Source organism: Eucalyptus grandis, chromosome 9, assembly GCF_016545825.1.
Source record: "Eucalyptus grandis isolate ANBG69807.140 chromosome 9, ASM1654582v1, whole genome shotgun sequence".
In the NCBI taxonomy this organism is placed as follows: Eukaryota; Viridiplantae; Streptophyta; class Magnoliopsida; order Myrtales; family Myrtaceae; genus Eucalyptus; species Eucalyptus grandis.
In genome coordinates, this window is record NC_052620.1 from 33,727,557 (window position 1) to 33,743,132 (window position 15,576).

The following is a 15,576-nucleotide window of genomic DNA, read 5'->3' on the forward strand; positions in this document are numbered from 1 at the left end:
TGCTTGTGGTGGGTGAGGCAAGCCCGCCCTACCATGGTCGGAGGTTAGGCACTAGCAAAAGGTAGAAGAAGAAAAAAAAAAAAAAAAAAAAAAAAAAAAATCAGAAAAAATAATTCAAAATTCAAAAAATATTAAAATATTACTAAAAATTATCCATGTTAATATCAATGGTACCACGTGATACTCTCGGCATCTACGTGAGTGAATTCCAGCCAAAGTTTGTTGAATGAACTCAATTAGTAAGAAGTAAAAATGTTTATGACTTAATTGACAAAATTAAAATGTTTAGAATTAAATTGATAAAAGCGCAATAAAGTTTATGACTTTTTAGATAATTTTTCCCCTAATTCTTACATGCAAAACCATTCACAAATGCTAAGTCAACTTAATGAGATTGTTTTCTCAGCTTTTTTTTTTTTTTTTTTTTTCTTTTTTGGTAAAATTCTTGGATATGCGTATTGCATCACTTTTAATGTTTTCGTTAGTTGTCGCAATCAAACAAGACTCATTAGTATACTATTATTTGCGGGTTGGAGCGGCGAATAACAGGTTTCGATAAATTATAATGAATAATAATTAGGTAGCGTCCTCAAAAAGGAAATTGATTTATTTTTTGAAAGTCAAATCTTTTCTGAATATGTTATATCCGAGAAAAGGAAAAAAAAAAAGCGCAATCATGATGAGCTACTAGGAATCTTCTTGGGAATGATTGATTCTCTGTTCGAATTACACAGCAAATTTTTTTTTTATCCTAATACCAAACGGATTTCTTTAATTTGTCTCTATAAGGGGAATCTATCAATTTTTTCAAGGCTATCTAGATCAGTTCATTCTCATCGTGCTTAATAGATTTGGCCGACCAGTCATTTTGATATTAATGTCAAATAGCAATTCTCTTGCATGCCTGCCGGCTTTCACCTACCTGAATTCATTTCTGTTAGTTCTCCGTCCGTCGCTCAATTAAATAGACATCAAAATTCTCGCACAAGTTATATATAAGCAAAATATACCTCATGGGTTCATCACTTTCATGCGACCACGTCCCCAACCAGTTTCTCAGTTTTGAACTTTCCCTCTTTGTCTGTTCGATCAGACAACAACGTTGCATTGCAATCCGTTTCATGGTCGGGAACATGAGAAATCGCTCAAGGATGGTTCCTAAGTTCGTGGCGTTTTTCCTCGTGGCGATTCAACTTCAGATGCAAGCAGCAGTGTGCTCGTCGTCTTTGCACCAGCCCCTCACACCGGCATTGTACGCATTTGGCGATTCGCTGTTGGACAGCGGCAACAACAACGTGTTGCCCACCCTCGCCAAGGCCAATTACCTTCCTTATGGCGACGATTTTCCAAAAGGCGTTACCGGACGATTCACCAACGGGAGGACCGCCGCCGATTTCCTTGGTATGTATCGATATATAATGCTTCGATTCTCAGCTTTAATTTGCAAAAAAACGACACGCCTTGCAAATATCTCTCTCTTTTTACGTATCAAACATCATGGTAACTACATCTGATCACTGGGAACCAGTTTCATTTGCCCCTTTTTTCTCTTTGATTTCAACCAACTTTTTCTCATTAACTTTTCTTGATTTGTTAGCTGAATTTCTGGGGTTGCCTTATCCACCACCATTCCTGAGTTTTCGGACATCAGGAGTGATCACCGGACTAAATTTCGCGTCCGGGGCATGTGGCATTCTCCCTGAGACAGGAAATGCCATGGTAAGAGTTCATTACCGTCCACTCCATTTTTCATTGCTCATTTGCTTCTTTTTTTTATTTTTAATCAACACATGTCTATTTCGGGTTTGTGCTAATTAATATTTGAAGTGCTCCTAAATTCAGATTATAAACCAATCTCAAAATTGAAAAAGATTACACGTGTGGTCCATCGATTGATATCGGGGTTTTAGAACTTTGGCCATACAAGATGATCCTAAAATTTCGTACAGATATAACAAAAAAAAAAAAGAAAATATCACTATCGGTAGAATTATCAAAAAAGTCCTAAACTTTTTTTTTTTTTGCCAATTTAGTCCTAAACTTTTTACAATTGTGCCAATTCAATCCATCTTGCCAAAATTGCCAGCTGTCGCCGACGTGGACACCGGTTGAGGATAGCTAGCCAACGAACGCTGATGTGGCAATTTTTAATATATATTTTTTAAATTTTTTCGAATTTGTTTTTTTCCCCAACCTTCTCCTTCTTCTAGCCGGCGAGGTCAGCCTCATCGGTCATTGGCGAGGCCACGCTGAGCCAAGGCGAGGATTGACCTCGCCGTGGCCGGGCGAGGCTCGCCTTGGTGGTCGACGGGGCGAGCCTCGCTAGTGGTCGGCAAGGCTACCGTCGCTAGGCCAGGCTCGCTTCGCCAGCGGGTAGCGCCGGCCGGCCAAAGGAAGGAGATGGTTGGGGAAAAAAAGAAAAAAGAAATAAATAATTCAAAAATTGAAAAAAAAATAAAAAAAAATTGCCACATTAGCGTTTGTCGCCAGCTGTCCCCGCCGACGTCCACATCAAGATGGCTCGGTCAATTTTGGTCGGATAGACTAAATTGACACAATTGTAAAATGTTTATGACTAAATTAATAAAAAATTAGGACTAAATTGACACAATTTTAATAAGTTTAGGACTTTTTTATAATTCTCCCTATCGTCACATAACAAGCTTAAATCAAACTTTGGAAACGCATGATAGGGGAACTCTTTTTTCTTTTTCTTTTTTTTTCTTTTTCAGGGCAAATGTCTTAATTTGGATGACCAAGTGAGGTTATTTGAGAGTGCCGCCCTCCATGATTTACCAAGACTCTTCAAGAGCTCTGATGAGCTCTCCAGTTATTTGGCCAAGTCCATCTTCGCCTTCGCGATCGGCAGCAACGACTACCTCGGCAACTACCTCAATCCAGTGCTCTACAGCACGAGCAAAACCTATGAGCCTCAGCCATTCGCGAAGCTCCTCGTCTCTTCGCTTTCTCGGCAACTAGAGGTACTCCTTTGATTCTACCGACATGCTGATTTCATTACTGAATTTCCAGGAAAACATATACATGCATCAAGTATATCTTAGGTTGACAGTAAGTCTCAACAGATATCGGGCAATATTATTGCAGAGATTATATAATGCGGGAGCGAGAAAGTTTGTTGTCTTTGAGATTGGCCCGATTGGTTGCATCCCAACGATCGCGAAGAAACCGAACCACGATGGAGTATGTGACGGAGGACCAAACTTGCTAGTTTCCTACTTCAATCAGATGCTTCAACCGATGCTACAAAACATGACTTCCAGTCTCGCGGGATCAATGTTCGTTCTCGGTCGAGCGAATGGGCTTGGCTATGACGCGGTAATCAATCCCTCCAGATATGGTACGCACTCAGCTCATCTGAATTGAGAAAGGCTTACTCGATCAATTAATTCATGATTTTTGGATCTGTCATAGCCATTGGATCACATGACGCCAATTCTGGATCCAATGGCTGCTTTTGGATCCGATTGGAGCGTAGACCTGAGTCTTGATGGAATATTTTGACCATGTTGAAACAGGTTTGACGGACTCGAGAAACCCTTGCTGCACAACGTGGGGGAACGGAACCTTAACATGCATTCCATTATTTACCCCGTGCCTCGACGTCGATAAACGCTTCTTTTGGGATGGATATCATCCGACTGAGGTGGCTAACTCGATCTTAGCTTCATTGTGTTTCAATGACACAAAAGTTTGCTCTCCGGTCAACATACAAGATCTCGTGCAGATTTGAGCATCTCATTTGATAAGTCCTATCTAAGGCTACTTTTCATCTTGGATTATCATCATTATTCGAAGGTCGTCCCTGGCATAATGTAAAGGACAGTGTAATTGTCCTGTGTTGTTCGCGAACGTACAATAATGTGGTCCCCATATGTAGACTTCCACCCAAATTTCTCGAAAGTGAAGTTTTTCAGATTTTTTTCTAAGTTATCACTATAATTTTTTACATGGTGTCTGCCTACAGAATTTTATTGTTCCATGCCTCAAAATACGGAATTTTTTTTATGCTGTTCAATTTTATTTTTTAAAACTATTGTGAGCCTGAGAAACTGTTAGTAAATAAAATGTTTGGTGATTTCCTTTGCAGAAAATGTCTAAAACTTATCAATTCCTTTTTTTATTATTGCTTGCAAAATTACCTGTTTCTCTACTAACTTTCCTACTCTTATTTACATAACAGCATTTTGACTCTTATGTGAATTTCTCTACCTAAAATTATGTTATTCAAAAGTGATTGGTTCTCGATTTGGTCTGGTCCCACTTAGGAATCGGGAATCACCTAACTGGGAACGAGACCGGAAGAACATGTTCCCCATTTTATGGAACTAGGAATCAGACTGCTTGATTCTAGACTAGACCAACCGATCCTATCTGGTTTCCGGGTGATTCAATTGAATAGGTGGATGCCAAGTTTGTTATCGTGGAGAGAGAGAGAGAGAGAGAGAGAGAGAGAGAGAGAGAGAGAGAGAGAGAGAGAGAAGGGTCTCAAAGATCTTGTGGTTGATGAAGCTGGACTTGTCGACACCAATGAAGTAGATGGTGCTACCGGCGGAGAAGGATCAGAGGAGGAGGGTTTGGGTGAAGCAGAGGGTCTGAGGGAGGTCGAGATTCTAGAAGAAGAAGTTGAGGTGGCTTTGCTGGGATTGGAAGAGGTTGAGGAGGGTGGATTCGTTGATGGCAGTGGCTGTGTTCTTTGCTTGAGCTAGGGGGGAATCTGGGGTTGAAGGAGGGAGGTCTGCGTAAGAGAGGGGAGGGAGAGACCCTATTTTCCTCCTCCTTCTTCGGAGGTTGAGAGAGAAATCTAAAGATTTTGTGTTTGGTCCGATCCAAATGGTCTGGTTCCTACTCTTAAATTGGAAATCAAACCGTTCATCACTGATTCCAATTTATGGAATCGGGAACCAAATTGGCAGCCTTGAGAATCGGTTGGTTCGGGTGGTTCATTACACACCCCTACTGTCTTTGAGAAATGAAATCGCGAAATCGCATTGTCAAACTATGCAATGATGGCAAAAATATTTATAAGTCCAATCGGGGGATCCGTTTGTACTTCTAAAATCTTTGCTATTTACATTACGATGAAGCAAAAAATAAGTGTATAGATTTTATTCCATGAAATATGCATTTCACCTCACGAATTAGGTCATATTATCAAGAAATTTTACTGGGAAAAGTACCAAAAAAATCATAAACCTATTGCATTAGTACTAATTTAGTCATAAACTTTTTAATTGAACAAATTCAATCCTAAACATTTTAATATCGGTACTAATTCAGTCCATTTGGCCAATTTTAGCCTGCCAGCGCTGACGTAGATGCCGATCGGTGGCCAAATGCTGACATGGCAATTTTTTTAAATATTTTTTTTTGAATTATTTCCTTTTTCCCTTTTTTTTCTCCTTTCTTTCTCCTTGAACTGTTCCGGCCACTAGGCAAGGACTTCACAGCCACCGCCAGAACAGTTCAAGGAGGAAGAAGGGAGAAACGAAAAGGAAAAAAAAAAAAAAAGGGAAAAAAAGGGAAAAAAGGAAAAAGGAAAAAAAAAAAATTAAAAAAATATTTAAAAAAATTGCCACATCAACGTCCGGCCACTAATCGAAATCTATGTTAGTGCCAGCTAGCCAAAATTAGCCAGATGGACTGAATTGGTATAAATATTAAAAAGTTTATGACTGAATTTATTCAATTATGACTAAATTGGTACCAATGTAATATGTTTAAGATTTTTTTGGTACTTTTCCCAATTTTACCTATCATTTGCTTTTAAATGATAAAAGTATCTATTTTGTGTCTTTCGATATTGATACGACAAGTACATAATAACTTTCACTTTGGATTGATTAAGGTCTTGGCCATTGATAAATCAACCTCATACTTCTTTCTTTTTTCTTTTAAGAATGTCCTCAGGACCTTTTATGGCGAAAAAAAGGGGGAGAGGATCGAGTGGAGCAGTTATCCCTTCTAGGCAAGCAATGCAACTGCCCTCTCTAGGCGATGTAATGAGAGTCTTGCATCCCCTATTAAAAGTTCCATTTAAGCTAATAATAGTCAAATCGCTCTTGAAGCTCAAATGTTCGACATTAACGAGTCCATCTCAACTGAGCTATGTGCAAGAAGCCATGAAGTCTTTTTCCACAAGACGTATCTCATTCCCAAGAAGCAGAAACTAGCTACAGGCCGCCGGCCCTCGACACCAAGAAGAAAAAGCTAGCTACACGGCACGGTCTTGCTGCTGTATCACCACCCTGGCATCACCAGTCTGCACTCATCAACTCGTCTCGATAGCACCGCGACCGGCGACCTTTTCTGCAGCATGAACGACCGACAAGGCATCTTGCAGCCGCTTTATGCGTGTGTGGGCCACCATTGTTACGCACCTGCTGATTCCCTTTGGCACTTCCAGATACTGTCTATCGCCTACTTGCGGTTTTTGCTGGTTTCTTTGCAGATTCTCCCGCGAATACCAGTGATCTCTGCCGTGCTTGCTTATTTCCCGAGCTTCGCGGCCTCTAGTAATTTCTTAAACTACTCTTAAAATGAATACTCAATTGCCTAAAATAGAATTATTCAATTCTAACTTTGGTTCATTTCAAGATTCGAGGCATCGTATAATGACACCCGTCAAATGAGTAGGTCGGGTTGAGTTTGGGTCGGGTAGAAAATGAATCGACCCATATTTGACCTACTTAACCCGTTTTGATTTATATTTATCTAATGTAAATCTAGTGCCCTATACCCAACCTGATCCATACCTAACTCAAACCCGACCCGACCCATGTTGCTAAAACCTATTAATATTCTAGGAAAATTTACATCTATTATATGTTAATTGGATTAAAACTTCAAATTAAATTAAAAATACTAAATTAAATAAAATAAAAATTAAAAACCTATAAATTGAAATATTTATAAAGAATTAGACCATGCACATGCTTCTCTTATGTGAAGTGAATATACTATTGAGTTATTGAGTAACCGAAAACCGTAACATGGAAAATCTTTAACTAAACCTAAGAAAGCTCATTTTTATGACTTTTTTTATTAAAAAAAGTATTGTTAAAACACTTTTATGCAATACAAATTTAATGTAAATTTTTTATAAATATTTTTTAAATAAATGGAATTTTAAATTATGTTTTATTTTTTAAAAATATAAATTTTATTTTATTTTTTAAAATATTATTCTTAATTATTATTTTTCTTTTTCTCTTTCTCTTTTCCCTTGTCTTTTTCTTCTTCTTCGTGGCCAATGGCCGGCGATCAACCACAAGCAAGCTCAAGTTCACCAACGCCGGCAAACTTGAGGCTTGAGCCTTGCTCAATGCTAGCAAGGCCGAGGCCTTGGCCTCGCCCAATGTTGACCAAATCAGCAAGATCGAGCCTTGCCAGACATTGAGCGAGGCTTGATCTTGCCAATCTAGGGAGGCCGAGGCCTCATCTAACGCCGGCGGGCTTGAGTCTCACTAGATTCGATGAGGCTTAAGCCTTGCTAATCTTCGGTGACCACGAGCTCGTGTGCCAGTGAGCTTGAGCCTCGCCTGGCTTGTTGTTTACCATCACCATGCCGACCACCGACAAAGGAAGGATGAAAAGAAAGAAAAAAGAAAAATAAAATAAAAGAAAATTGAAACATGAAAAATAATTATAATTTCGATTTTTTATAAATAAAAATATATATTTTTATAAAGTTAAAGAGGGAAATATTGTGTGGGGCTTGGGTTGGAAATTTAGAAATTGGTTCTAAGGTTCTAACCCACTTGATATTTTAAATGGGTCAAAAATGAGTCACAAATTTTATCCATTTTCGACCCATTTAAATCAGATCCACTTTCTTTACCCATTTTTAGTTGAGTTTTTAAAAATCTTTGACCCATATACAACTCATTAAATAAAATATGAGTCCAAAAATGGATTTATGACCCATTTTGACACGGTATAATCAAGAGTCTGCCTTAGGTCTTTGATCCGTTAGCTTTATCAGGGCTTACCTCTTAAAAAAGGTCGCGACCCTCTTTTCGTCGACACGAGATCCTCGACGTGGAAGTTTCCCCTCTTTTTGTTTCTTTTTCCAGTTTCAAGGTCTTTGTCATATCTTTGGGGACTTAACATAGAGCTCTGACCCCCGCAGAAAAAAAAATAGAGTTTTCATTATCACATGACAAACGATAATAAGAAAAACAAAGCAAACATATCTTAGCTAATGTTCGTGCCTGGCATGCACATGTGTGCCCAACGTAACGAAGAAATGGGAACGTGTGATTCAGGTGTGAGTTCATTTCGGTTGGTTCTCAGTTCATGGCCATGTCAAATAGACACCAAAATTCACGCACAAGTTACGTACACAAGCTATAAGGCGTGTTCATCACTTTCACGCGACCAAGTCCTCAACCCTAACAGTTTCTCGGGTTTGAACTTTCCCTTTTTCCCTGTTAATCAGACAACAACATTACGTTACAATCGAAATCATGGTCGGGACCATGAAAAATCACTCGAGGACGGTTTCTAGGTTTTTGGCGTTTCGTCTTTGGGGCCACTCGTGCCTTTACACATTCGGAGATTCAATGTTTGACAGCGGCAACATCAATCTGCTGCCCACCCTCGCCAAAGCCAATTACCTTCCTTATGGTACCGACCTCTCAATAGGCGTCACCATACAATTCACCAACGCTGGGACCGTCACTGACTTTCTCAATACATATATTGATATCTAACGTTTTCTCTTAACTTGTAGGGAAAACAACATGCATCCTGAATATCTCTTTCTTCTTATGAACTTTGCAACTACATTTGATCACTCAAAATTGTTTCGATTTTCCCTTTTTTTCCTTGATTTTTACCAACTTTATCTCATTAACTTTCGTTTATTTTTAGCTGAATTTCTATGGCTGCCTTGTCCTCCACCATACTTCACTTTTGGAACATCAGAAGTAATCACCGGAGTAAATTTCGCGACCGGGGTAATGTGGCATTCTGCCTGAACTAGGAAATGACTCAGTATGCGCTCATTAGTATCCACTCCATTTTTTATTGCTAATTTTCTTCTAATTTTTTTTAGTTAGCACGTATCTTTCAGGTTTGTGCTAATTAATAGTTGAAGTGCTCCTAAATTCAAATTATAAACGGATCTCAAAATTGAAAATTACAAATGTCGTCTATCAGTTGTCATCGGGCTTAGAGAACTTCGACCATATAAAATCCACGTGAGATTTCACATGGACATTACGAACAAAAGTAAAAGAATCGTCACGTAATAGGCCCTTGAACTTTGAAAATGCACCGTATGGAAACTGTTTTTTGAGGGCAAATGTCTTAATTTGGATGACCAAGTGAGGTCGTTTGAGAGTGTCACCCTCAATGATTTCCCAAGACTCTTCAAGAGCTCGGATGAGTTCTTTAGCTATTTGGCCAAGTCGATCTTCGCCTTCTCGATTAGCAACGACGATTACCTCGGCAACTACCTCAATTTAGTGCTCCACAACGCCAACAAAACTTACAAGCCTCAATTATTCGCGAAGCTCCTCATTGCTTCGCTTTCTAGGCATCTAGAAGTACTTGTTGATTCTATCAAAATGTTAATTTCACGACTAAATTCCCAGGAAAATGTATTAGTACTATAGCATGTCCACGCATCCATGCATCGAAGTAGGAATGTCAGAACTAAACTGGAAAACCAAACTAAAACCGAAATAAATTCAAACTAAACCGACTTATCGTGCATTTTCAGTTCGCTTTGGATTTCAATTCGGATAATGAAAAAATAACCACTTTTTTTTTAGTTCAGTTTGTTTAATGGAATCAAATTGAAAATCATCACTCTTTTTAATATTGCAATTTATAAAATCTCTCATTTTCCATTAAACCTCTTTTTAATATTTCAAAAAAGAAAACTGAAAAACTTATTTGAACTGAATTGAATTAAGTCTTTGGTTTAGACTATATTCAGTTCAGGGCATGGTTCAATTTAAAAAACCCGAACCCAATTGAATCGTTAACATCCATACATCTAAGTACTTCTTAGGTTAACAATCAAGTCTTAAGATTAGTACTTATCTTTATAATACAAAAGAAAAAAATAATTAATCATGACTAGTAAATTGAGAGATTGCTTGTTGAGAGAAGGGGTGGGGAGGTGCAATTAGCACCGCTACTCATTCGAGGCTTCTTTCATGAGAGACTCACACTAGCACGGAATGCACCAATTTGAAGAGTACCAAAAGATTATCGCACATCATAACTTGTGACACCAGTTTGAGTAGGTTAGCCCCATTACAATAGCCTCACCGAGGTGCTATAGGTTCAATACTTATCCCCCTAGGCTAAGGCTACTATCTTCAAACAGGGTTGAACTCATGATGTTGTATTTGGGAATATCCACTAGTGTAGACACCTAGGCAACCCAATCTCATGTAAAACTGGTCACTTACCCAAGCGGTGCCGTGGGTAGCGAAATTTTATATCGAGGTTATTTTCATATATAGTCTCTTCTTTTTTTTTTTTTTTTTCACCTTTTAGCATTCACATTGTATATAAATCAAACCATCAAATGTAAACATGTGGCTACAGACTTCTTGAACTTTTACAGAGAAAAGAAATAAATGAAATAATTGCCAAATGCAAATTTAGCCTAAATACTAACATATTTTCAACCATAATGCAAACACTAGTATTGAAATAACCAAATTGAAGTTCACCCTAAATCGAGAAAGGAAGCACTATTAAATAAAAAATAGTCACTGAGTAGGTAAAAGTTGACATTGCCCTATAACTTAGGATACTTAATATATCCTTTAGATTGTAAAAATGTGAGCAAAGTTTCTAGTCATTAATGACACTTGTCAATCTGTGATTGCATTAAAATCTCAATTTATATATAATAATAAGATCAGCCCAATGCAGGTACATCCCCCCTTTTTTCCCTTCTAATCTTGGGCTAGTTCTTGAGATAATCCAATAACCAATCTCGATTTATATCAGCCCAATGCAGGTACATCCATCTTTTCTTCTAATTTTGGGCTAGTTCTGAGATAAAAACAATAAGTGATGAGCGTTCTTGATGGGGCCGAGCCTCCTGAGAAAGTGAAGTAGAAGTCTGAAACTGGAAAGTCATGGAGTGGGAGTGGGAAGACATGTCGGGACGGAGTAAATGTAATTAGGTAAGGAAGTACATATTTACCTTTATTGATTGGATGTGAGGGCCAGAGGTACGATTATTTAGGGAAGTACCCAACTGGACCGTGCAAATGGTGGGGTATTGAGGATGAAGTTTACCCTCCCATGGCCGCTTCCCCCATTTGTCCCTCGTTCACTTTTTTGATCTGAAAAGGTTGGAAGCATTCCAAGCAGTATCAGGGCAATTTCGAAATAAAGTAAAGACGAGAACAGAGATATGAGTGAGTTTACCACATATGGTGGAGCGAGGAAAATTGCAATCTTGCATTTAATATGTTGAGCAGCTTATAACATGGTTCTGCGGTTCCTAAACTCCTTTCTCCTTTGCTTTTTTCATTTGACAATGTTGACCGCATTTCCTACATTATCATGGTAATTTCCAAATAAAATAAGGATAAGAGAGAATAGAGGTGTAAGCGAGTTTACCACGCAAATATATGGTAGATCGAGGAAAATTGAAGTCTTGCATTTAATATGTGGAGTGGCTTATAACATGGTTCCGCTCTATTGAAAGGGGTGTTTACCCCATTTTGTGTGTTCAAGCGGCTCCCACCAATTGTTTATTTTAAAAAGATGTCGAGAGGCCTAAAATAAAGATTATTTCCTTAATTTTTCAATATCTGTAATGAACATATCTGTCCACCAAACATTGTTACATTCTCATGTTACTTTGCCTTTATATATAGCGATATTGATTTTCTTAGATACTTCAATGTCGGGAGTGGTTTCTATTTATTTTTTGACTTTTTTTTTGTCAATTTGGTAAAATTTATATTGACTTTTATTTAACTTGAAACATTTGAAATCCATTAATATATTTAAATGCCGACATGTAAAATTGAGAGATATTACTATAAAAGTTCTAAACCTATTGTGCGCCAGTCAATTTAATTATAAACTTTTTTAATTATGCCAATTTAATTTTAAGCATTTTTATAATTTGACAATGTAATCCTTCTGGGTAATTTTAGCCGGAAATTGCGAATGTGGATGTCGATTATCCTATATAGTACAACTGATATTAACATAGACAATTTCGTAATTTTTTATTTTTTATTCTTTTTTGTTCTTTTCTTTCCTTTCTTTCTTTTTATTTCCCCAACTCCGAGCAGGCACCAACCAAGCCTCACTTGGTATGAGCAAGGGTGTTGTAGTCCTCACCGATGACGGATAAAGGCCTTTACACCCTTGTTGGTCACAAACGAGGGCGTCCAAGCCTCATTAGCCACGTAGGATGGTTGGTCGACATCAATGTTAGCGATTTCAACTCAGAATTGGTTGAAATGACTAAATTGATAAATCTTCAAAAGGTTTAGAATTAATTTGGCAAGTAAAGTATAAAACTTAGCACAAATGGACACTTTAATACCAAAGTTCTAAAATGTATACTTAAATACCACTTTTTTTGAAAAGTGGAAACTTCAATGCCAAATTTGCGAGAATAGTCGGAAATCCAACGCGTCATTTTTTTAATAATATATGTAGTCTACGTGGCTTGCCTAAAGCCAACTTAGCAATGATTTGGCAAAAACAACTTCGTTTTGCCCCAAAATTGAATTTTAAAATAAATATTAATTAAAATTAAAAAAAAAAAATAGATGAATCAATTGGTAAGCTAGTGCTCTTGAATTATTGTAGGCCCTCATTGACCAAGTTTTGCAGGCCCTTGTCAGTGGTCGGCTAGGGTCGCTGGCTACTACCTAGAGGCCAACGACCCTAGCCAACCTCACCCCATCATTGTCGACCATTTTCGATGACGGTGGGGCAGAAGCGATGAGGGCTAAGGCCCTAGCCGAACCTATTCCCTTTTCTTCTTTTTTTTTTAACTTATTTAAATTAATATATATTAAAATTAATTTAGGGCTACATCAACGCCAAAATGACGTCGTTTTGTAGCTATCTAGTTATGTCAGCACCAAAAACAACGTCATTTTGCACTTATCTTGTAGGAAAAATGACACGTTAGTAATTTGGCCAAAATTTCTTGCTGTTGGCATTTGAGTGTTTCATTTTTTCCGATTTTGGACTTAGGTGTACTTTTACTTTTGACATTAACGTGTCCCATTTTGCCAAATTTTGGTACTCCATTTGTCCGCACCTCCTAAATTGGTACAATCAAAAAGTTTATGGCTAAATTGGTCATTGTACGATAAGTTTATGACTTTTTTTTATAATTATTCTGTCAAATTACCATATCAAGAAATGTCCTCCACGCCTTTCGGCTTCTTATTTGCACCTTTAGAACTTGTAATGCCCGATGCACAACAGAAACGAGCAAATCACAGCTCCATAAAATTATGTGTCGTGTGAATGAGATTAAAGCACCCATTGTGCAGTAAGAGCTCATAACCAGACTTCTGATGGTGTCTTGTTTTGACGGAAAAGTCACAAGCACTTTTTAAGTAGCCATGGCGAGTTCTTTCCAGTCGATTGATCAATATATAAAAAGTAACAATAAGATCGATAGACTTACAAGGAACAAAACCATAGTTACCTACTCGATACACTTAATGAACTTGATAAATTAAATTAAAGACCATTAATGTTTAGTCAATGGAATCAGATCGAGTTCAAAGTTGGGTAACCAAACTATTAATCTACAAACTACTCAACAACCCGTGTTGACCATGTTGAATGATTGAAAAATGGAGTAGCAGTTGGATTTGTCACGTCTCTTGCTTTTGTAATTAGGAAAAAGGTGGCGAATTGCATTCGGAATCCTTACGAGTCGTTTTTTTTTTTTTTAAATCTATATTTTGACTAATGATACTCGATAACCATAACTTAAAGGAACAGTTGCCCGTTGGGGAATTTGCAAGAATATACTGTGATCAAGCCATCATTTCTAAATCGCTGTAATTTTTTGGGTTGATTTGTTTAGGATTTCACGTCTCGGGCACTATGGTGTCTCCGGAGGTGGAGTCCATGTGACAGACGCGGAAATATCGGGACACTTTATGGATTTGTTATGTTTCTCGAATCATGTCCTCCAGGAAGAAAGTTTGGTTCGTGCGCTGCTCTTATTTGTCAGGTGATATGGTAGATTAATGTATAAGTCAATGGGTTGATCTGATGAGTTGTCTAGTCGATCCGGTCGTCGCCCTAGAGGATCATGCCCATGGTTCGGGGAAAGAATATCAGGGTTTCCAGTAGTCTCATATGCTGCTATGCCCTAATTTTTAGGAGAATATGCAGAGAATTTGCGCAAACTTCTTGTTGGGTTCTTGAAAGATTTAGATTTATATGCATTTGACAACTTTTTAGCTCGAATAATGATTGTGAAAGTAAGACACATATCGCTTTGTCCATGAGTATCTGAATAGGCTCCATCCACAAGATGGTGGGCATAACCTTTAAGGTTAATAGAAGTGGTAGGTGTTGTGATTTGAACACAAAATATGCTAAGTTTAAAGCCAATCCAAAGTGTTCAATCATTCTCCATACTCCTTTTTTCTCTCTTTAAAAATGTCACCAAGATGTTTTATGGCAAGAAAAAGGTGGGAATGACTGAGTGGATCAAGTATCCCTTTCGGGCAGTGATGCAATTATTCTCTTCAGGCGATATAATTGAGTCTCGCATTCACTATAAAATATTCCATTCAAGTTAGTAAATACTCAATATCACTCTAGAAACTCAAAGGTTCGATATTGATGAGTTCATCACAATCCTCTATTTACTAGAAGCCCTTAAGTCTTTTCCCCAAGATGTAGCTTATTCCCAAAAGAATAAACTAGCTACAAGCCGTCGGCTCCAACACCTTGTTTTGTTGCAATTATGTGGAAAACAAACAATCTAAAATACCCTTCATTATCCATAAAATACTTCATTGATTTCATGAATAAAGTAAGACACATGTTAAAAGAAGGCGATAGCTTAAAATCATCATATTGTTTACACCGAGTGATAGACATATGACAAACACCTAATTTATACATGCACAACCATTCGCAACTACTAAAGGTCCATTTGGTAACACTTCTATTGCGAAGGACATTTTTTTTTATAAATAATTTTTTTCTATTTTTATTCCTTAGAATAATTTTTTAATAAAAGAAAGCATTTGGTAACTATACAAAATTTCTATTCTTGGAATGAATAAGAACAAGAATGTGTTTGGCATGATCCACAAGTTTTTTTTATAACGTAGAATTTCTTTTTAGTTTTTTAATCATTTTTTAACAACCGCCAATAGTGGCCAGACAACAAGAGCGGTGGCAGGGGACAAGGGGGTGGCAAGGAAGAAGAAGAAAAATATAAAGAATAAATAACTTATTTTTAAAAATTATTTTTGAGAACAAGAAGTTACTTGAATAATTTATTTTTAGAAATTGTCTTCGGAGTAAGAAATTACTTTTTTTTTTTTTACTTCTTATTTATGTTCTAAA

General features: G+C 37.5%; 1 protein-coding gene across 1 annotated transcript; it reads left to right on the top strand.

Moving 5' to 3' along the window:
• The first annotated feature begins 1,151 nt into the window (after positions 1-1,151).
• LOC104420703 (GDSL esterase/lipase 7) lies at positions 1,152-3,900 on the top strand. The gene is made up of 5 exons (XM_010032496.3): positions 1,152-1,401; positions 1,598-1,719; positions 2,733-2,981; positions 3,106-3,358; positions 3,537-3,900. Exons 1-5 carry the CDS (start codon positions 1,152-1,154, stop codon positions 3,749-3,751), a joined length of 1,089 nt encoding a protein of 362 aa, XP_010030798.3. The 3' UTR covers positions 3,752-3,900.
• Positions 3,901-15,576: the final 11,676 nt, after the last annotated feature.

Coding starts and splice junctions, on each gene's coding strand:
- LOC104420703 (XM_010032496.3), top strand. CDS start 1,152: ATGGTTCCTAAGTTCGTGGCGTTTTTCCTCGTGGCGATTCAACTTCAG. Junction 2,982..3,105: donor CGCTTTCTCGGCAACTAGAG/GTACTCCTTTGA, acceptor ATATTATTGCAG/AGATTATATAATGCGGGAGC. Junction 3,359..3,536: donor AATCAATCCCTCCAGATATG/GTACGCACTCAG, acceptor ATGTTGAAACAG/GTTTGACGGACTCGAGAAAC.